Here is a 22685-nt window from a genome sequence, read left to right on the forward strand (position 1 = left end):
GGTGAGACTAGAGTAGTGTTTGGTATAGGGCTAATTATTTTTCACTAAATCAAGAGTCTTCTCAATTCTCTACCCAATGCCCCTTGAATTTCCAAGTCCTGTGTGAGCTGGACACTGTTTCCTTCAATGCACCCCTCCGGGTCTTTCCCAGGTCTTGGGTAGTTGCCTCACCTTCATGTCCTAAGCAGTACTTTGCTGAATACTCGGTGGGGGGCGGGGGGGGGACCCGCTGCAGATCTCTGTAAGTCTCTTTGCTGGTGTTCTACCCTACGTCCTCCTGCTGCCTTGGATGCCTTGGACTCTTGGCTGTATCTGCTCAACTCAGGTTTTCTGTCAGGCTTCATGTTGTTCTGCTTGCACCGTGGTCTATAAATTCTGCATAGGGCCATCCTGGGGCTCAGCTTGTCTGATTCTCATCTCTCAGGATGGCTATTCTTTATTACCCGATGCGTAGTGTCCTGAACACTAATGGTTCACATATTTTGTCCAGTTATTTGCTTGTTTCAGATGGGATGATAGATTTGCTTCCTGTTCCTCCATCTTGGCTAAAAGCAAATCAAAAAGTAAAGATTTTGAACCAGTGCATTTCAAAGCTATTTAAATTATCATTGAAAAATAAAGGTAAATAAAATCATATTTTTATTTTGGATTTCTATGTTCTTTCATTCTCTAACATACTTCTAGGTCCATTGGCTAAGGACTTTCTTTTATTTCATAATCTTAATTGTTCAAGCAAACATGAAACACAACTACATCATCTTACCCCGTTTTTTGGGTTTTATTTTGTTTCGTTTTGAGTTTCTTGTTGCCTTGAACTTTTTTCAGACAAAGGATTTTTTACTCAAAAATCATTTATAACCTATCAAGCTTTTCAACAATACTTGCTTTGGTATGTAATGCCTACCAGGAAAGCATGGCAACAACTGTACAGAATATATTACCATATAAAGTAAGTTGTACGAAGTGTTAGTATTGTTCACATGCAGCTTGGTGGCATTCTAGGATGTCTTTAATTCAAGTGGAAAGGATATCTCTTACCTCTTGGAATTTTAAATGAGATAGAAGTGATTTTGAGTCTCTCACTGAGACTTATGTTGTTTTATTTGTTTGGAGTTACATGCCTTTAAGTTAGTTTGATCCATAAATCCTTCAAAAAACAACCACTTGCAAAGTCTTTTGCTTGACTATGTCCAATTAGTTTGGTTAGCTGAAGATAAAACTACTGTGTAGTACTTTTCAGGGCAAATACAAGTTTTATCCTACTGAAATTTCTTTGGGGATTCTTTTCTAGAATTAATTTAGCATGATCAGTGCTCATGATGAAAATGTGTTTTGCTGGATTTGGAAGGATTAGGGAAAATTTTCCAAAAAAGTAAAATTAATATAGTGTTAGTCTTAGACTGTCACTTGTGTTTTATATCCTTACCAAGAAAAATATTTAGCCATTCTTTTTAACACTTTACTTCTTTCATAGCCTAAATGTTTCCTAGGGGAAAAGTGTAGAGACATTATGAGACACAAAATACTGTCTTTACATTTTCTTACTTATAAGTGAAAGGAATTCTGGAGATCTACTCTTCAATCCTCATTTAAAGATTTGGAAACAGGTTTTGAGACAATTTATTTTAAATCACACAAATCCTTAACATTAAATAGAGATTGGAGAAGAGATTGTAATGCACTCATTACATCATGCTGCCTTTATCTTTATCTAACTAGTAATAATAATAATCTGGAAAATATGGTCCTCCTTAGTAGACATGCTTCTGGCATTCTAAGCCAATTCCAGGGCAATTATGCGGACATGCTGATGGCTCCTGAAGTAACACTGAAAACATTTTCCAGCTGCAGTTCACAATGCGATCCATTTCTTTCTGTCTTTGCCAACAGTCAAAATCTCATTTTATTGCTTCAGATTAGAAGTTTTGACAACCAAGTGACATTTATCCAGAAAGCTGGATTGGCAGAGTCTTGTGAAGTTAAACTCGCTGTTAATATTTGTATAGCTTCCCCAGGGAAAACGCTAAGGCTACCCACCTGGTTTATTATGTTGCCTCTCTTCAAATCTCTTTTGTAATGGTTAAGGATAGTTCAGTTAATTGCTGCACCACTAATAAAATAAAGATAAAATTATTAATGTTAATAGCTCTTTTCAAATTTGTTTCTATTAGGAAGTTTTTCCAAGCATTGTGCACTGTCAGTTTTCAAACTGCATTCTAAGGCTTTGATTCTGCCTTTTAGCAATAATGATCAGAAGCGATTTCTCTCTTGTCAGCAAGAAAATATGTTGTGAGCATTTGCAGAGGCACCTTTAGCATTGAAGTCAGATCATCAGAAGCACGTTGTATTCTTTAACTCTTCCATCAACTTTACTTATTAGTATTGCATGTGGCTTTTCCTCCCTTATGAGCAATTATATCTGAACACAAGCTTTAATAGCATCATCTCTATCTCCGGCTCTATGTTGACATCAATATCTGTACGCTTTAAAGCATTATAACGGATGTAATATATATAATTCGATGAACTGAATTAATTTTGTATGGTGTAATTCTAATACAGAAGTCCACATACATTTTTTTAAATTTCCACTTGAATTTACCTACCAAGAGTTAATTTTCTGATTATGCAGTATTTCTTGCATATTAAGTTTGCTGAACTGCATGCACACACTGTGAAAACATTAAAATTTTAAACTTCAGTTAAGGGAAACCGTTTTAAATAATATCAACATGATTGTGTGTGAAGAACAGATTTTGCATAATTTGAACCCTCTTTTAGGAGACCTAAACTTCAACATTTTTTCCCTGAGTATCCAGATGCTGTTAATTCCTTCTTCATGACAATCAAACCAAATGCATTCCAGACGTACTAAAGAGGAAAGGAACATAGTTTTATTTCCGTAATGTAGCAGCAGTCAGAATTATGATTCTTCATAAAAATATGACAGAATGTAACCTATTAAACTAGAGAGCACTTCTTCTTCTAGTGAATATAATTTAGATTTTTTCATTGCATACAGATCACATCTTTCAAGTTGAGATATATCATAACAAATCGTTATAGTTTTTCCTCTTTATATTTGATAAAAAGATGTTTGTCACTGCGGATTTATTTTTATAAATACTTGAAAGTTTGGTGAAGGTACATTGTTTAAATTGAATACCTATGTATTTCATTTCTGTTTTCTACCTCACAGTCGAAAACAATACAAAGGAAAAAGTACCCCTCCAGCTCTTAGTCTAGAGGCCATTTATGAGTCTATTAGAATCTATAAAATTTTGTTATAATAATTAAAAAATATAATTGTATTTGGAATTCTGAGCATAAGTAAAACAATGCAATAAATATATCTTTATGAGAGTCAGTATGAGTTAAAAAACAATCGATGTCTTCCTAATAGCAAGACTGCTATGGAAATTAACAGGAAGCAAACAAGCATACTGCACGAGACCTCTTCTTCCTGTTCAAATAGGACCCTGAGGAAGACCGTATTACTCTGGTCTACTAGATTGGATTCCCTATCACACAGGATTACAAATAAGTATAAAAAATGCTAATTGTAACTGTACCAAGAGTTTGATTGTCAGAAATTATTTTTATCATCCTAGTAATAACTACCATTAATTCTCTGATTTATTTCCACACAGTATCCAAAACGCCTGCCATGCTTATAGAGAAAGTAATCAACTTGCTTTATTCAGTGACAAACTGTATTATCCATATTTGTACAGATAAATGGAAATAATAGATTTACAAATCAGCCAAGTTTTATTACTGTAACATTTAATTTGGGATCACCAAGGGATGAAGTATTCATATGAGAGAATGTTCTAGATACAGGCAGCCGTCAGGACACGTGACAGTTTGACTTTTGTTGATTTGTATTTTTGCTGTTCAGCCAACTACACACATACAGTCACCATATTGCCAGCAGGCAGGCAGCACACATGTTAAATTACATCAGTCAGTGTACGCTCAAATGTCTGCCACCCAAGGCTGCCCACTCTCTCTCAGTCTGACCACGAAAGAAGGATGGCAGCATCCTTCATAACCTCTCTGCTTTGGGACTTCTGTCTTCAGCACCAGGCTAGGTCTGACCTTGCATTTTTGATCAAGCTGCACAGGGAGGCAGAAGGAAGGGAAGGAAAAGGAAATTAATAGGAAAAGTAGGAGTGTATAATACTTTAAAGATAGTAACAGACGTTTTGAAATGCTTTGAGCAATGGCATAATCATTCCAGGGAAACCAGCTTTAAAAAGTTTGGGAATGATTTTGATGATTTACACATATTAGTTTTGATTTTTTAAATAACCCCATTATTTTATATTGACACCTACCTCCAGGGAACAAGAACTTACTAAGTGAAAATAATTGTGTACTTTAAATAAGAAAAACTGTGGATAATTTTATCTACTCACTTCTGGATAGCTAAGATGGAAAACCCATGTACTCCCAAGCCTGTTTCTCCAGCATCCAATGAAAGGACTATGACTTAGCTTCATCTGTCTAAATTTCAAGAGTGAGCAGGTGCAGAACATTCTAACCGACCTTTATTAGCCTTTTCACCAACATCTCACTTCCCACACAAAGCATATGGGAATGCAATCCCTTTATCTTTGTCACGGCTACGTTTCAAACCCTGTACTGTACTCTACAAGCTGTGTTTACTCTCTGTCCCTTCCCACTCCATCTCTTAAAATTAAAACTCTTGGTGACTGAGGTTTCCTCATTACCATACCAGATTTTTCTGACTAATACATTCTTATTCCTGCTTCACTCCAAAATTAAAACTTGACTGGGAGGTAGAAATCTACACTTTATTCCATCCAATTCTTGAAAACACCTGCATGAAAGGAAAATTTGTGATGACGGCATTCCACTTTCATTCGATAAAGTATTAGTCTTGTGGGCAAAGTGGAAAATGTTGGATTTTGTGGAATCAGACTCATTTCAGCCTAAATCTTTGAGTTCTGACTTTCTCCAAGATAACATTCCATTCATGTTGTGGTCTTCAGGGGAGAAGACTCAGCATCACATGACTGAAACTAAGAAAGGGGGGGTAACCATTGATTTATTCTAACATTGATTGTGTATCAGGTAAGCAGCGCATATCAAAAAAAGGAAAATACCGGGGCCGGCCCCGTGGCGCAAGCGGTTGGGTGCGCGCGCTCCACTGCGGCGGCCCGGGGTTCGCTGGTTCGGATCCCGGGCGCGCACCGACGCACTGCTTGGCAAGCCATGCTGTGGCGGCGTCCCACATAAAGTGGAGGAAGATGGCCACCAATGTTAGCCCAGGGCCGTCTTCCTCAGCAAAAAAAAGAGGAGGATTGGCGGATGTTAGCTCAGGGCTGATCTCCTCCCAAAAAAAAAAAAAAGGAAAATACCTGGAATACCCTTAACATACCTTAAAAACCCCTGGTTAGGAAAAGGCAATACCTTCTCACAGACAGAGTGCTGATAGACGCAATTTATGATGACCTTAAAGAACCATGTGTTCTAAATAAGTGTGTATAATAATTATATGAAATGTATTCATCTCAGCCTTACTCACAATACCTGAAAATAATTTTAATGGCTAACAATAGGGTACTGGTTAAATAAATTATGTTGTATCTATAACATGGAATATTCTGCAGCCATTAAAATGACTTCTCCTTTTCCATATTCAGTACTCCTGAGTGTTTATACCATTGATTTTTTTTTTAAATCCTCACTCTTGTGATTTAAACAGTCCTCAGAGGGCTTTTTAGCCACTTCCCAAACACCTTCCAAAACACCACCCTGAGTCCAATGCAAGCCATTATTTCCATGCAGCCAGACTGGGATGCTTCATTGCCGATTCTATCTGAGAACTGAGAATTCGTATGCTGGCAGCTTAGCTCCAAATATTTTAACTGTGGCCTGCCATTTTATTTCGGCTTCAGTGATACAGGACACTTTGGATGCTTTTCAAAGAAATGGCTTTGGACACTCTTTATTAACATATTTATCTCAACATAGGTAAAGAGGAAACTCTCTCTATGCAAATTAAATATAGTAATAAAAACTTCCTAAAGCTTTTTCTCCTATCAAATCATGAAAATTGTTGTTACTCTAATGGACTATATCTAAGTGAGGGACAGGGACTCAATAAAAAAGTTGATAACTAATGCCTCTTGCTACTACTTAGAGATTTCAATTGATAAATTATGATAGTATATCAGAGAACAATGGATCAATTTCTCAAAGTTTGCCTAAGTTCTCTGAAAATCACCACAGATTTGCCTTTAAGGAGCCATATTAAGATGCTTTCAAAGACAAAACAAAACAAAGACAAAAACAAAAACAAAAATTTTAGCGTTGATAAAAATAGAATTTCACTCTCAGTTGTTGCAATGCAACAAGGCTAGAAATTCTATAAAAGCACACACATCATCTTCATGTTGGAAACAGCTCTTTATTAAGCTAATTTTTCTTTGGAAAGACTAAACTAGATATTTCATTTTGACATGTAGAAATTTTTTCTGGGAATATAATCACTAAATACATACTTTACCTTTTAGTATCAAAAGGATTAAAAAGTTTTGCTGGAAGCAAGGAATAATTGGGCAGTTATAAAGAAAATTCTAAAAGAGTCTTGTTTCTGTAAAAATGAAATAATAAAAATTTGGTAAATGTCCTTATATTGTCATTATGTCCAGAATTAGTAGTAAAGGGAGAATGGTTTCATTCATCTATTTTTTCAACACTCGCGTATTAAACCTCAGTGCCAACCACTGTTCAAGATACTGGAAATTCAAAGCCCAGCTACTAAACACTCAACATAAATAGACCCATAAATATCTTCAAGTGTTTAAAAATAGAATGTCAAAGTGAAATCATAGAGGTAAATCATGACATCTGGGCAATATGAGGAACCTATTCACTGTATTTGCAAGAGATCAAGCAATTTCCCAGAGATGGTAAACCCTTGTTCTGGGCTTCAGTAAACATAAAACTGTTGTAAAAAACCCAGAACTCATTCATTCCTTAAAATTTTTCTAGAAAATCAGTGTTATGAGTATGTTTAGAGAAAATTTGAGGAAATCCATTTCAGAGAAATACTGCTCAAATAAAAATTATCTCTTACCCCTGAAAACCAAAAGTGATAGGATTTGTAGTAGTAGTTGTTTTTATTGTATTATCCAATTAAGTATAATTTTGTTTTAAAATCAACATGGAGCTTTTGATGTGAAAAACTAAAACTATGCAAAGAAGATGCCGTTATTGGTTTTGTTAAGAAAGTTTATATTTTTTGCAAGTAACAATCTTGAAGAACATCAAGAAAAAAAGATGCGAGAGTTGTTGACAAGTTTAGGTTTGGCTCCTCAATTTCTCAATAGAAATTCATCTGCAAATCAAAGCTCTACATTTAGGTTTGTTTCATTCCTATTTGTAGCTCATTTTTGAAGGTATTCGAGGTCCTGGCATAGAAGGTGACATTGCCATTGATGATGTATCAATTGCAGAAGGAGAATGTGCAAAACAAGACCTAACGACTAAGAGTAAGTGTCTCTTCTTGGATTGGTTTGATGTTAAAGTAACATAATTACTGTTAAATTAATATATTCTAATTAAAAAAAATTATTTTTAGTTTGTTTATTTAGAAATTTCTTATATATGAGATCCTAAAATTTTGAAGATATTTTAAAATCAAAATATTAAATTCAACTATAGGCATATTTAGCCTAAGATAAAACAAAAGTAATTTTGATTTGGGTCTATGTAAGGCAATCACATTTTGACTTTTAACTAAGATTTTAAAATATTTTTAATTTATATTATTAATTTCAGAGGATTTTTTTTACTTTTATTAAAATATAAATAATCTATATACTCAGCACACATTTATATAGACATAGCTGTTTTTATTCCCCAAAACAGTTTATGAATATATTGCCTAGCCAACTGGGAAATATATTCAACCATTTTGCTAACCATTTTAACAGATTCAATATTGTGAAGAGCCTTAGTATATATATTAAGTAATGGAGTAGCTTTATTTTTTCTGGTATAATTAATCTCCTTCTACATGCACCACAATCTTGTTTAGTAATTTGCTTTCAGTTTTTACTCTGGTATTGAATATTACTCTGATTTAATATCTTCAAATTTTATATTTTCACCAAAATCCATTTTTTAATAAAAGAAGTCTAAATCAAAAATGATAAATAGAGGCCAGCCCAGTGGCTTAGCGGTTAAGTTTGCGCGTTCCACTTCGGGGGCCTGGGGGGTTCGCGGTTTGGATCCTGGGCGCGGACCGATGCACCGCTTATCAAGCCATGCTGTGGCAGGTGTCCCACATAAAGTAGAGGAAGATGGGCACGGATGTTAGCCCAGGGCCAATCTTCTTCAGCAAAAAAAGGAAGATTGGCAACAGATGTTAGCTCTCGGTTAATCTTCCCCACACACACACACACAAAAAATGATGAATAATGCGAAAAGCATCAGAAGTATGTGTTGGGCTGTTTCTTAAAAGCCTCATGTCTATATTATCCATTTGAAGTTGAGAAATCTAAAAGCATTTTTATTAAAAAAATCCTCTGATTGAAGGTTTTTAATAGGCCCATGTGGAATCTTAAATTTTGTGGTCATATAAAGAGGTATCAATCAAGCTAAATTTACATAAATAACTCATCAATTATTTAGTACACACAAAAGAAGCGCAAAAATCCATTTGGTATAAGTCTGGAGCAAATCAGAAAAATCCATTTTTAAGCATTGTAAAAAGACAAAAACTACGATTCAGTATAACAGGGAGCCATTTTGCTCATAGTTTTCGCCTTCTTGTTGTTAGATTTAGCATATCGAGTAACACATTCAGTAACAATTTCTCCCTGTGTCTGGCTCATTTTGCTTTAGAAAACCAATAGCTCTACCCAAAGGAAGTAGGCTTGTCAAATGCACAGAAAAGCATGCATTGTCCTCCGAGGGTGGGGTTTCTTTTGAATCTCGGGACATGAATCAGTGAGAGCAACATACTAGTAACATCTTTTAAAGAAATTTTACATGTTGATAATTTAATCACTGAAAACTATTATAAATTCAATTCAATGAATTGAATTAAACTTTCCAAATGAGGAAAGAAGAGAACATAATTTACTCCCGAAAGGAGAAAGGAGAGATGGTGAGAGGAGCTGCACAAAAACGCATCAGGACTTATCGTTACCCAACAGAACATTGTCGTAATCCGTTTTCTTCTCTCCACCTACCAAATCCAGAGAAATGTGCGGCTGTTTTAAATAAGATATATCTGTATGTATTGGAGGTATTTTTATGTAGCCTCTGCAAATCGGGGGAAACAAATAATCCTAATTGAACAAAAATATTCTCTGGTATGAGAAAGTATTCTGTTACATTTATATCTATTTAACTAATTAATTAAGTTCATTGATGAATAGTGTTTTATGAATATTAAATTAATGTTAATTTTTAAGTACAAACCAGCTTGGAAGCCAAAAGCCTCTTCCTACAGGTTCCCAGGCTCTCAGGCAGTAATGGTACTGTGGCCCACACCATCAAAAGCTGAAAGTGTATGGCTCATTTTCAAAACCCAGCCCTCTCTTAGATGAGAGCCATTCTGTAACTTAAGCCAGGTTAATGAGTTATCGGGTTTGCCTATGTTAGCCCTCCTAGGTAAGGGGTACATTCTAAGAGGTATCACCTGGACATGAGGCTTTCATTGAAATACCAACTACGGTAAGAATCTCGAGGCAGATTGGTGGAAGGGACTTTTTAGTTAGAATGGACTTCATAGAGCTCTAAAAACTACACTAAAGAGATAATTATTTACCCAATTTATAGATGTTGGACTGATCCACTATATATAAACATACATAATCCACCATTTACAGTAGTTAATTTCTCTACCCATAACAATCTCTTCCTAGTTTTCATCAAGAGTAGTTGTTCTCTCAGTCTTTAAGCTTAAACATTTCTGGAAGCTTGGAAAAAAAGCTGACCGTTTACGATTTCTGAGAATTTCCTATGAGTGCATGCTTTCATGTGGCCAGCAGAATCTGAGGCTGAGCACAGCCAAAAATTCACAGAACCATCTTCCGAACAAGTTTTCATAGCATATCATGTCAATTTAAAATCTGCAGATATTTTTATTTTATCAAATGCTTGACCATATATTCAAGTTATTTTCCTTCATTTGTTTTGGAAATGAAGCTGATAAATAAGGCAAACCAAATAGAAAAATGTTCTCTAAAAATGTTTTCCATATAAGAAATTGTCTTATTAGTTCACCAAAGTCGCATTGGTAGCTATGTGGAATACTTATGCTCCTGTTTTTGTTTCTTGGCATTTATTTTCCTTGTCTTTAGATTCCGTTGATGGTGCTGTTGGGATTTTAGTACATATATGGCTTTTTCCCGTTATCGTCCTCATCTCTATCTTAAGTCCTCGAAGGTGACCTTATCCTGGCAGAGGCTATAAAAGATTCACCAGGCACTGGCATGAAGAAAGAGTCTTTGTACATGGACATTGAAAAAACAAACTACCAAAGATTCCTCCACTGACTACTGACTGAAAAATAAAATAATAAAAACAAATTTTTTAAGCACTGGGGATAAAAAGACATCATGGAAGTATAACTTATTCCAGTACATATAAAAGATAATCTTGACCTGAGTAGAGAGACCTTCAGATGCTTTTGTGGCTAAAATGATTACAGCATCATCTGGTCATCTGGTTGAACTCTGGAAAAAAAAAAAAAAAAGAGCTATAGAAACCCTTGTCAAAGCACAAAGTCATGGCTGGTTTTGTTTCAAATGAATAGTTTGCTTGTTACCATGGAAACCTAATGGCCTGCCAACAAAAACCTCACTGTAAACAGGGTACGTGAAGAGCTGGCATTTATTTTCCTTTCGAGAAGGTTTTACGTAGAGAATTAAATAAATGTAGGCCCTTTTACCTTGGTTGTTACCCTTCCTTGAAAATAACCGGAACTCAGAATTATTTACAACATTTCACGTTCCTCCCCACCTTATCCCTATCCCACCTTTATGATTATTCTTTGTTTCCCTCCCATGGCTCGGCTAGATAATGTATGCCGTCTCCTTTTGCATGCACTACTCTCCAGGGCGGTAAACCTGGGCTTACACATTACACAGGCTTACCGGAGTTTGCTTGCGGCCACTTGAACACCCAAACTAAGTCATCTGTTCCAATGAAGAAACCAAACCACCATCTTTTATAAATTGCCATGGAAACCAAGTGCCTTCAATGAAACAAGCCTGAATAATTTTCAACTCAGAAGCTTGCACTGCTAAGAGTGGTTTGTGTAAAACTATTTTATAAACAAACTACAGAGCCTCGATGTGCAAATCACAGGCAAGACAACCACGCCGCTTCTGAAGAAGAAAGGACCGGAGCTGCTGCGTACGCCGGTGCAGACGTGACACCTGTTGTGGGACCGCCTAGACAGCCATGGCCTCTCGGCTGCTTGTCCATTCGAAAAGCACTTCCACTGAGACCAGACGCGGGAGCAACACTTCGTTCTTCCAGGTTATTAAATGGGTCAACCAGAGCAAAAAGTGGTTAAGATAACACTTAGCGCAGGAGGTGATGAAACACACGAGTGATTTTTTACTCTCACCTCCATGTGAAATGAAATTGGCCCTAGCTTTAGAGGGAACAAGAAAATGTGTGTGATTGCAGTGCATACAAACTCTACAGCAGAACTGGGCCTAAAAAACCTGGCTTTATCCTAAACACTGAGGGTCATATGCCTCTGCCCTTTAGTCAGACTCTGTGCAAATTGTGAAATATTATTTTATTATTTTACCAAGATTAAAAAACACTTTTACAAAAAAACAAAAATCTGTAAAAATGATTTTGAGCTACCTGAGGACAAATCATACCTTTAACCAGCCAGTTTTCCAATGCATTGTAAATTTCACTTAAACCTGTTGGTTATGAAAATTTGAAGACCTTTTTCCTTAAATTATCTCAGCTTTTAACTTCATTTAAAAAGACTTTTGTCTAAAGAAGAATATTATTATTATTATTATTATATGTTCTTTCAACACCCCAGGATTAAAAAAAAAACTAATTATGCAAGTAATTGGGTTATAAGCATTAAATTATAACATTTGCAAATATTAAAATAAAAAGCACAACAAAATGTAGTGGAAAAATGACAAAGCTTGATTTTTTAAGAAATTCTGTAGAAATGTTTGTGCAAATTCAGTAATTCAACTTAAAAGATAATTTTACAGCTATGTTCAATAAAGCCTCTTTCCAGGTAAGGTATGAAAAGCGGTATGTGTGTTTGTTGAGCAGTGTTCACTGATCACCAAAATTAGACTAGTTATACAATTTATTGGTTCTGTGACCATGGGCTGAATCTTCAGTGCTAATGTCTGCAGGAAGAAATTACTAGGAACTCTGTGATGCGCTCTACCATATTTGTAATACATGTAAAAAAGAATGTTAAACCTTTGAAAGTAAAATATGAAACAAATATGAACTTGGAGTTTACTGTGTATTCTCACGGTTAAGGAGGGGAGCAGTGGGAATATCAGGTAGTGATAGAATTGAGCTAAACCAAGCCCTTTAAATTAAAAAGAATAAACAAACGAGTTTCCTAACTTTTTTGAACAAATCAGGCATATTGAAAAATTTTCAAAATTACACTCATTTTATCAAACCAAAGAGATTAAAGTAAACAATATTTGGGGCACTTAGCTTAATATTTACTAAATCTTCCTTCATCTCGACTTCCATTTCGTCTGGCAACTAATCACTTCTCTCCACTATCCTGTATTAGTGGATCATCCTTTTTAATTGATTTTCTGCACCCTCATTGCTGATAATATCAATAAAAATATTTTAGATCTAAAGAGGCTTAACTCATTGCTCCCTTCCTTCCTTGATCTTTGATTTGAGTGAGGCTTTTCCAAAAACTAAAAAAGTTATATTCAGAATATTTGGATAAACGTGTCCTTTCCAGGAAAACAATCAAGTCTCCTAAGTAACCCTGCACAAAGAAATTACTGAAAATGAAAATTTTAATCCTACTACTAAAAAGTGTTCACGAAATACTCAAATCTTCCCATAAACTTTCACACAGTAAGAAAACACAAGTTCATGAGAACTGGCTGGTACTTCAAAAATTCATTTTGATTAAATTTTTGAGAAATTGCAAATGAGTTGCAAAAACAAAGGGGCCATCAGAAGAACTGCAAAGCAATCAGATTTATTGATACAGTAATCAATCAAAATATATATCTCAAGTGGGTTCTGGATTATTTATAAAACTAACAAACTTAGAATCCATGTTTTTCACTCCAGATCAAATATTCAGTTGCTATAATTGGAAGTAAATGGATAAAAATGCAGGAAATTTGGGATAAGTGAAATGTCAATTATGTTAAGTAGTCTTTTCTTTAATATAAGTAATATAAGTGGCAACTTTGAAGCACTTCCCTGTTAACCAACTGCCTTCCTTTTCCTCATATTTTTTTGTATTTGTTATGAGTTGAACTCACCCACATACTCCCCCTTTTACTTTTTGATAATGTATTTTAAGTGTGATTGATGCCCATATTTTTCTGTTCTTTTATAGGAAGGCATCAGGCAATTGAGCATTTAATTTTCTGGGACAAAGATTATACATATAATCTCCTATTGCCAGTATTTGATCCCGATTAGTTAGGAGCATTACTCTGTTTCATCAGTTCAAAGATGCTTGTTTCTCCACATTTTAACGTCTCTGTAATCGGGCCTATTTTAATTACAATTGGCAGTGTTTCTGTGTAGTGATAGATGTAAAATAATAGAGCATCTTAAAACTCATGGCCTCTTAGATATGTTGAAATTCACTAAAGTTTCCAGAAGTGACAAATCGTGCCCAATATTATTACTTTTCAACAAACTCAAAAGTAAGAAAAAGATGCCCCATCAGACTGGTACAGTTTATATTAAATACTCATTGACTATGCATTATTTATAAATAACATAACTTTTATTTTGTGCTTTTAAAAATCTGTCTTCTCTTTTATAAATTATATATATACCTAGCCTTGCTTTCTTCTTTTTCTTTTTTCCTGCTACCTATTGTTTAGTTCCATCATGAATTACAAACTGCTCTGTATCTCTGATTTAAAATGTTTCCTTGTTTCATGTGATTCATGGTACTTAGTAGGTTAGAAGTTTAGCCTGCCATTAAATTTTCTTTAAAAGATTTGAACAATGCATGGAACACCCCAATGTCATGCGATAGACTAACCTCGTGGTACTTCATTTCACATCTGTCACAACATTGACTTTGGCATGGCAATGAATTCTGATCATTATAGTAATCCGAATTACAAACCAGCTAGTCAGTTACATTATGTTACAGATAGTAAAAATACTCCCATTCTTTACTTTTATATTTTAAAATATAACAAAATATGAATGACAACTGTACTAACTTTTCACCAAACATGCATTTTTATTTTAAAGACTTTATAATAAACTGATCTGTCAAAATATATAATTTGAAGAATAATTAATTAATTTAGTTCTATGCTTAAGACTGTATGAAACTGGCTGTGGTATTTTTCATGGTCTATTTTTGTTTGTTTTGATTAGTGATTCAAAAGATCAGGTGACAGACTAATCTGATTTTGATAGAGTGATTGGTTTAAAAGGATCCTTTTGAATGCATGTTCTTTATCAAAAACTTTTTTTGTTTTTAATGTGCCTTTCAGAGATCAGGGCCTCTCAACAAACATTTAAACTGGAAAAATTTTCCTCCAAATTCGTTTTCTTCTTGGTTGACGACTGCTTCTTACTAATCACTTCGTCTGCATCTCAGCAAAGGAGAAGGGGTGCCCTTCTTGCAACTGGTAGTTGATGTCGATGAGGAGTTAGTGCATTTTCTATGAAAACAATAAAATCATAGGGTTCAATCCCAAGCTATTTCCTTTCCTACAATGTTCCTTTTGTGGCTAACCAGTTCAATTAGTTTTCTTAGCGCTTATTTTTAAAAAGCAGTGTCTCTGGCATTTTCTACTTCGATTTAGGAGAAAAGCTACCACAGAATGATCAGAACTTTTTTCAAATCTGATATAAAAAGTTCTTTGCTGAGTATCCATCATATTTGTAAGTAAATATATATATGTTATTACATAGAAAAAGTAAGAATTAAAGACTTGAAATTTTAATGTGAAATCTTGTCAGTTCAGAATCAATCCATCATATGTTCATATCTGCTTGAAAAGAGAAGTGAAATTTAGGGAGAGATAAATATCCCATATGTTTGTACATGGACTACTTTATTGACATATATTAATACAAAGGTTAATAAATTATGAGTGGTGATTTCACTACCCTGAGTCCACACTGAGTGCATTGAAATTAACCAATTGAAATTCACAATTTTCAGTAGGGCAAAGGTTAAACTCTGGGTGGAAACAAATAGTTTTCTCAAGGGAATATTTACAACTGATTGAATTTAATTTCAATTGTACTAATTTTCCATGAGTTGACCGAAAATGTATTCTTATTTTTCGATAAAATGATGGGAAATTCTATGAAATAGGGATTAGCTTGTTAGTTTCAGTTTGTTTTTGTATTGCTCTTGATTGTTGTCCTGGATTTCCAGGATATCATTTTTATTTCTTGAATTTCATCAGTATATTTAAATGTATAAGTTTAATCAAATATACATTGTGTTAAATTTATATTGAATATTAGTTACATTTGAGATCTCAAAGTTTAGGTTTAACTTACTTTTCCTTTTGGTATTTTCCTTCTGCTAAATAGTTTCAGATAGCTGTATGTTATTTTCCCTTGGATTTTCTTTCAATAAATGAAATTATGTTAAATACTCTATTAGTGTTTGGGGGAAATTTCTGCTGTCAATAAGCACTTAAGTTCGAAACAAAAAGATATTTAGAATGGCAATTATATTTGCAAATTAAGATGAAAATGCCATCATTTCTCTCACTATTAAGAAGCTTTTATAGACTCAACACTGCAGCAAAGCACAATTAGCCCATTAAAGATGTGTGTTGATTTTTTACATCTTTTGTGAGGGATCATTTATAAGATTGTGTTAAACAAGTAGGCACTAAAAGTTTCCTGAATGAACTCTGATTTAAGAATTATGGCTCCATTTAGTAACTCTGGGCTTCTGTGCGATATATGAAATAATTAACTGCAGCTTAACAGCACTAATGTTATCCAGGATGAGAGTTTTAATCATCTATTTCATGGGGGCACTGTAGGCTAAATGTGAGTCGTCTGAGGGGAACATAATACTGCTCGACAACGATTTGAGTGAACAAAAGTATAAATGGAATCCTGAAAGTTAACTTGCTTATCATTGTTTCTCCACTGCTGATCTAGCTTAGTTTTCTCTTTGTCTTTGGTATTATATCTCTAAATATATTCATGAAGTTTTGGAAATGCAGATACAATTAGCATTAACAGACCCATTAAGCATGTTTAAAAATCAACTCTCCAGCTGCTCCCTAACTACATATTAAACTCCTGTTTATTCTTCAGAAGCTGTTTAGTTTAATAGTCAAATTAAGGACTTTACCCCTATTCGATTTCCTATAGCGCTTATATTCCTCTCAAGTGTTCTTTAGTTGTCTGCATATCTGCTTCCCATTGAAACTGTAACCTCCTCCACGGCAAGGACCATGTCTTTTCACAAGTTTAAGAACTTCCAGCTTACCTAGGTTCTGTAGAGATTACTGAATTAATGGTTGCTCAATTAATCCATGATTTAGAGCTATATTTAAAACAGAACTTGTTTAATGAACTTAGGAAATAAGCAGCAATGTCAGCCTTCAGGTGTAAAATCAATGAAATTTCATGGACAGATGTCTCCTGTGTACATAGAAAAACGAGGAGTCAGCACAACTGATATGTCAGTTTAAGCATTTGCAACACAATTTTCTGGACTTCTTAGTTTAGCAGAAAATGATTATATTTCTCAATAAAGGGCAAATGTTAATGTTTTTGCAAACAAAATCATTATATGTTTCAACTAAGGAAAATGTTACTAATTCTGTATGTTTTGGGTTAGATGCCATCATTATACATGAGAATACTACTACATAGAATCTCTTCTTCCAACCAAAATGTGTTAATTATAGAATATGATGCCTAATTTGACCTTAGGGAGATCATATGAGCTCTAGACAAATTCAAAATCTTAACTCCTTTGTAGTCTAGAGCTTATTGTAGCATATAGTTCTTGGGATCCAATCACCCACTAAACTTGAAGTATATTTAAATATGCAAATAGTTTTTAAAGTTGTATAAGAATTTGAATTATAAAGCAAAATTATAAAATGAGAAGACATTTATTTAGTTCCGGGTAACATTTTAGGTAGCAAAAACTAGATTCTTACACATAGAACAAAATAATGAGAAACAAATTAATTTTTAAAAATTGGAAACAGTGTTGAACACAGAGGACTATTAATTTTTATTATTTTATTTTGTTTGCTTTGAATTATATGTTTTAGTTTCCAAAACTAGCGCACGTCAATGAGCCCAAAATTAAAGAGAGTACAGTGCTAGTATGAGGCAACCACATCATAGTTAAATGAAAAAATAAGTAGGATACTGTCTGTTATAATTTTTTGATGAAATAACATGCATTTTTCCTTTTTCACTGATTTAGTTTTTGACAGTATCACGTGCAGGACTGAGATTTTGCGTGTGGTCGACAGGCCCTTGCAATGCAGGAGTATCGGAGGGTCCTGGCAGGGTATCTGTTCTGAATCAGCATCCCCAACTAGGGCCTGCAGTTCCTCACCCCGCCGCAGTCTGTTCCTTCATGCACAGCGTTGCTTTCTCTATTTAGTCTTCTTTCAAACTATAAATACTCCCGGAAGGGAAACATATTAGTCCCTAATATTTGGGGGTAACATTTTATCAGCTCACAGTCTTCAATTATCTAGCAAAATAGACTGAGGAACCACTGGACCTACTGGAAGGGTCTGAGGAACAAGAAGGAGAAGCATGGAAAGAGGAGAGGTACGGGATTTTAGAGACCACATTCATTTCACAGGTTTCCTGAGGTCCAGATTACACATCCAGTACATAAAATATACAAGAATAGGAAGAATGTCAGGCTGTCAGGTACATGCGAGGGCTCCAAGAACAGAGCGAGGGAGCTTCTAGGACAGAACACAAACCATGAGGTCACAGAGGGGGGACAGTATGAATAGATACGGATAATGCATTTGAAAATGCAACTAATCAAACTAGAATGTTCACGTTCATAGAGAGGAGAGAAAAGGAAAATTACATAACCAGATGCATTGTGTAGAGACACGTCATCTAAAAAACAAAAATAAAATGTTTAGATCAAGTAAGTTGGAAAGGAACTGCAATAAATATATACGCGCATATTTTCCCACACGCTCCTCTTGCTGTCTCCTCTTTCCTTTGCGGTGACTCTGGTTACAACCCGGCTTCTCTGTCCACCTTCTTCTTCCGGGTCATGTGCATTCACAGCATGTGGGTTAGTCTAGAGCAAGTTTTCCTTTGAGGTGTACTTCAGCAAGCAAGTTCTTGTCTCCGACTGCCTCTGTTCACATTCTTTCTCCACCACTTTCTCATTATATGATGTTAGTCCACTTCCTTACTGTCCCCGAGAACTCAGTTTCCTCTTCTGTAGAGCAGGGACAATAGCGGCAGTGATAATATGGTATTTCATAGGATCGCTGGGAGGCACCAATGACTAAACTACATAAAACACTTAAACAAGTTCTTAGAACACAGCAAGCATTAACGAGCACTAACTTTTTATTGCTGTGTTTGCTGTTCTTAAAGAAAGAGGAGGAGTCAAGTTGAGCATCGTAATGTCGATGACATGGCACATGTGCCAAGTTTGGAAATGAGCATTTTCTAATTATTTCCTCTTTCTCTAATAATCTTGCTTCAAGCCCATGCATATGCACACATTCATACATACACGCCATTTATGTAATGATTTATTGTTTTCAAAGTGTGTTCACACACCTCCTGTCGTCTGTGCTAACCCATAATGACTGGTGACTTACCCAGGGCAGATGTGAATCTAGGCCTGATGGATGACTTCCAGGCCTCCTTCCTCATAGCGTGACAGCATAGGCTGTCTCTTATAGCATGTAGATGGGCACCTTTCACAATGTGACCCAGAACTGAAAAGAATAATGTTTAAACTTTTTTTTTTTTTGTGAGGAAGATCAGCCCTGAGCTAACATCCATGCTAATCCTCCTCTTTTTTTGCTGAGGAAGACCAGCTCTGAGCTAACATCTATTGCCAATCTTCCTCCTTTTTTTTTCCCCAAAGCCCCAGTAGATAGTTGTATGTCATAGTTGCACATCCTTCTAGTTGCTGTATGTGGGATGCGGCCTCAGCATGGCCAGAGAAATGGTGCGTCGGTGGGAGCCTGGGATCTGAATCCGGGGCTGCCAGTAGCGGAGCGGGCACACTTAACCACTAAGCCACGGGGCTGGCCCAAAGATAAGGTTTAATAAGCAATGTCTCTTGTATTTTATTATCCAGTGAAACTCCATACTATATCAAATCTAAAACTTTATTTTATGCACCACTGAGAAGAGAAAAATCATATTTTTACTTTGATTGCAAGACACCATCAGTTATAACAGGCAGTCCTATTTCAGAGATGTTAAATTGCAAAAAAAATTGAATCTTAAGATTAATAAAATATGACATCATTTGTAATTATACTAGATATTTCATTTGAACCTCACAGGAAAACTGCTTTGTGTGTTAGAATGCAGTTGAACTCCAACTTTATTGTGAAACAAAATCTCCTAGCATGTTTGTGGAAAATACAGTTTCCAGAGTCCTGGTACTAGAGGTTTTGATTCAACAGAGCTGGGGGGAAGGGAGGAGACATACCTTTGTAAACAAGCCCCTTAAATAATTCTGATATTTATGACGAAAACAACCACAATTTGACAAAGATTGGTGTAGTGAAAAGAATATAAATTTAAATCCTGATTTTCACCGCTGGTAGCTGTGTGATCTTGAGTCGGAGGTTTAAAATCTCTGTGCCTTCGTGCTCCTGGGGACACCATGGAGCGATCTGGAGTCAGACTGCCAGGGTTCTTCGTTACGTGATCTCCCTCCGTTCCCTTATCTGTAAAAGGGGGTATTGTATTATGTAATCAATGAGCTAATATATTTAAAACACCTAAAACGATATTGGCATATGACAAGTACCACCCAAGTCTTTGCTCACCGTACAAATGGGATGGTAATAATAATAACCCCCTCACAGTGCCATGAGGATTAAATGAAACAATGCATGTCAAGGATTTGGCAAAGAGAGAAGTGTTTTTTTTTTTTTTTTTTTTAATATTGGCTTAGTCAAGTAATATTCTTTCAAAATAAGTTATTTAAAAATTCTTCTCATGGCTAATCCTTATTTTCTTTTCCTTGTTTTGTCTTGAAGATAGGCAAGGAAGAATTTTCTACAATATTTTAATGTTCTTATTTACCTGACAGGAAATATATTAGCCCCTAAATGAAGTAAGCTGTCTGGCATTACTTTATGCTGTAAATGATTTTTTGAATAATCATGCTTATTTTAGGATATAAAAAATTGAGTTAGAAAAGTTAGACAATTGTTAGTGAATAAGCAGACTTTGGCATTCTTCAAAAGTTACCGTTGATAGTGACATATGTGTTTATATTCTAGACAGAAATGCTCATTTTTTTAAATTAAACTTCTACTTTGAGATAATTATAGATTCACGTGCCATTGTAAGAGATAATGTAGAGAGATCTCGTGTACACTTTACCCAGTGTCCCCCACTGATATCATCTTATACTTAGGTGCCTGTGCGTGTATTCAGTTCTGTGTATTTTTGTCACATCTCTAGGTTCATGTGTTCACCAGCACAGTCAAGAGACACAGTTCACCACCAGAACACCTTCAATGTTGCCTTTTTATAACCACACCCACTTCCCTCCTGCCTGCCCTTCCCTCCCCTCCTCCAACTCACCCTATACTCCCGGCAACGACAAATCTGTTCTCCATTTCTACAATTTTGTTATTTCAAGAATATTCTATAAATGCTATATACACTATCTAATTTTTGGAATTGGCTTTTCACACTCAGCATAATTCCTTGGAGATTTATCCAAGTTGTGGCATGTATCAAAGTTTGTACCTGTTTGTCGCAGGGTAGTGTTGTGTAGGAGGGCTGTACTACAGCTTCTGTAACCATGCACCCATTGAAGGACATCTGGGTTGTTTCCAGTGTGAGGCTATCACAAATAAGGCTGCTAGGAACGTTCATGGACACATTGCTGTGTGAACGTAAGTTCCCATTTCCAAGACGAATGCACAGGAGTGCAACTGCTGGGCGGTATGGTAATTGTATGTTTAGTTTTATAAGAAACTGCCAAATTGTTGTCCAGAGTGGGTGTACCATTTTACATTCCCACCAGCAATGTGTGAGTGATCCAATTTCTGTGCATTCTCACCACCATTTGGTGTTGTCACTACTTGTTTTATTTTACTACTTTATGTATTTCATAACTATCCTGATAGGTGTGTAGTGATGTTTCATTGTGGTTTTGCATTTTCCTAACGTCTAACAAAGTTGAACACCGTTTCGTTTGCCATCTGAACATCCTGTTCTGTGAAATGTCTAGTCATGTCTTTTACCTGTTTTCTGATTGGATTTTTTTTTTAACTGTTGAGTTTTGAGAGCTCTTTTTATAATCCACATGTAAGTCATTTGCTGGATATGTGGCTTTTCAGGAGTTTCTCCTAGTCTCTACCTTGTCTTGTCATCCTCTTCATGTGGTATTTTGCATAGCAAAAGTTTTTAGTTTTGGTGAGGTCCAATTTATTATGTTTTCTTTTTTTTTGCATTATGCTTGTGGTGTCTAGTCTAAGAACTCTTTGGCCCTGAATTCTAAAGATTTTCTCTCTGTTGGTGTTTTAAAATCAATTTTCTCATTATCTTAAGATGGAAAATTGGACAACTTTTAAGTCCAGTTACAATGTTAGGTACATTTATTTTAGTTCAAAAATACTGGTATTTTCTCATAGCAATGAAGGAAGGTATAAAATAAAGAAATAAATGGGGCTAACAATTTATATATTTTAGATATTAAATCTAAATTTAGAGTGTTACATTACTGTTAGTTATATGCTATGATATGACCATTCCATAAAAACTTTCATATAAAGAGAAGAAAGTTGCCTCTCTTCATCCCAGAACATACCCCAAGATTACTGTTTTTAATTTTCCAAATTCTTCTGTAATTTCACTTATAGGAATTATGTCATGGAAATCAGACAGCCATGCAAATAATCATATATAAGGATATTGTGGAAGTTTGTAATGGTGAAAAAAATGGAAACAATCAAATGCCTTTCAGTAAGGGAATGTTTACATAAAGCATGACTGTGCTCTTCCCAGATCTACCCCAACTTTAACACCGGGGGGGCAGCCTGAAGACTGCCAACTGTGTGAGAGATTTCTTCAGGAGCCAAGACCACCCATGCACTATAGTTCAAAAGTGCCAGAAATTAATACTACCACAACTAGCCCCCCATCGCCCTGCACCAGCAGCCCTCAACCAGTGTATAATGCCCAGCTTTCTAGCCATGAGGGAGAATAACCCTGACACTCCTGTGCAGACTGAGAGTTCCCACTGGGACCAAGTCCATTAT

At 35.4% G+C, this 22685-nt stretch overlaps 1 protein-coding gene across 1 annotated transcript in view; it reads left to right on the plus strand.

Annotated features, from left to right (window-relative positions):
• The window catches only part of MDGA2 (MAM domain containing glycosylphosphatidylinositol anchor 2), a 786958-nt gene extending 774043 nt beyond the window's left edge, over positions 1 to 12915 (plus strand). Inside the window, exons 16-17 of the mRNA XM_058540638.1 lie at positions 7421 to 7526; positions 10350 to 12915. Of these exons, the coding sequence (XP_058396621.1) occupies positions 7421 to 7526; positions 10350 to 10438 (195 nt within the window). The 3' untranslated portion in view covers positions 10439 to 12915. The remainder of the gene's footprint in view (positions 1 to 7420; positions 7527 to 10349) is intronic.
• The last annotated feature ends 9770 nt before the right edge of the window (positions 12916 to 22685 follow it).

This window comes from Diceros bicornis, chromosome 5 (assembly GCF_020826845.1).
Source record: "Diceros bicornis minor isolate mBicDic1 chromosome 5, mDicBic1.mat.cur, whole genome shotgun sequence".
In the NCBI taxonomy this organism is placed as follows: Eukaryota; Metazoa; Chordata; class Mammalia; order Perissodactyla; family Rhinocerotidae; genus Diceros; species Diceros bicornis.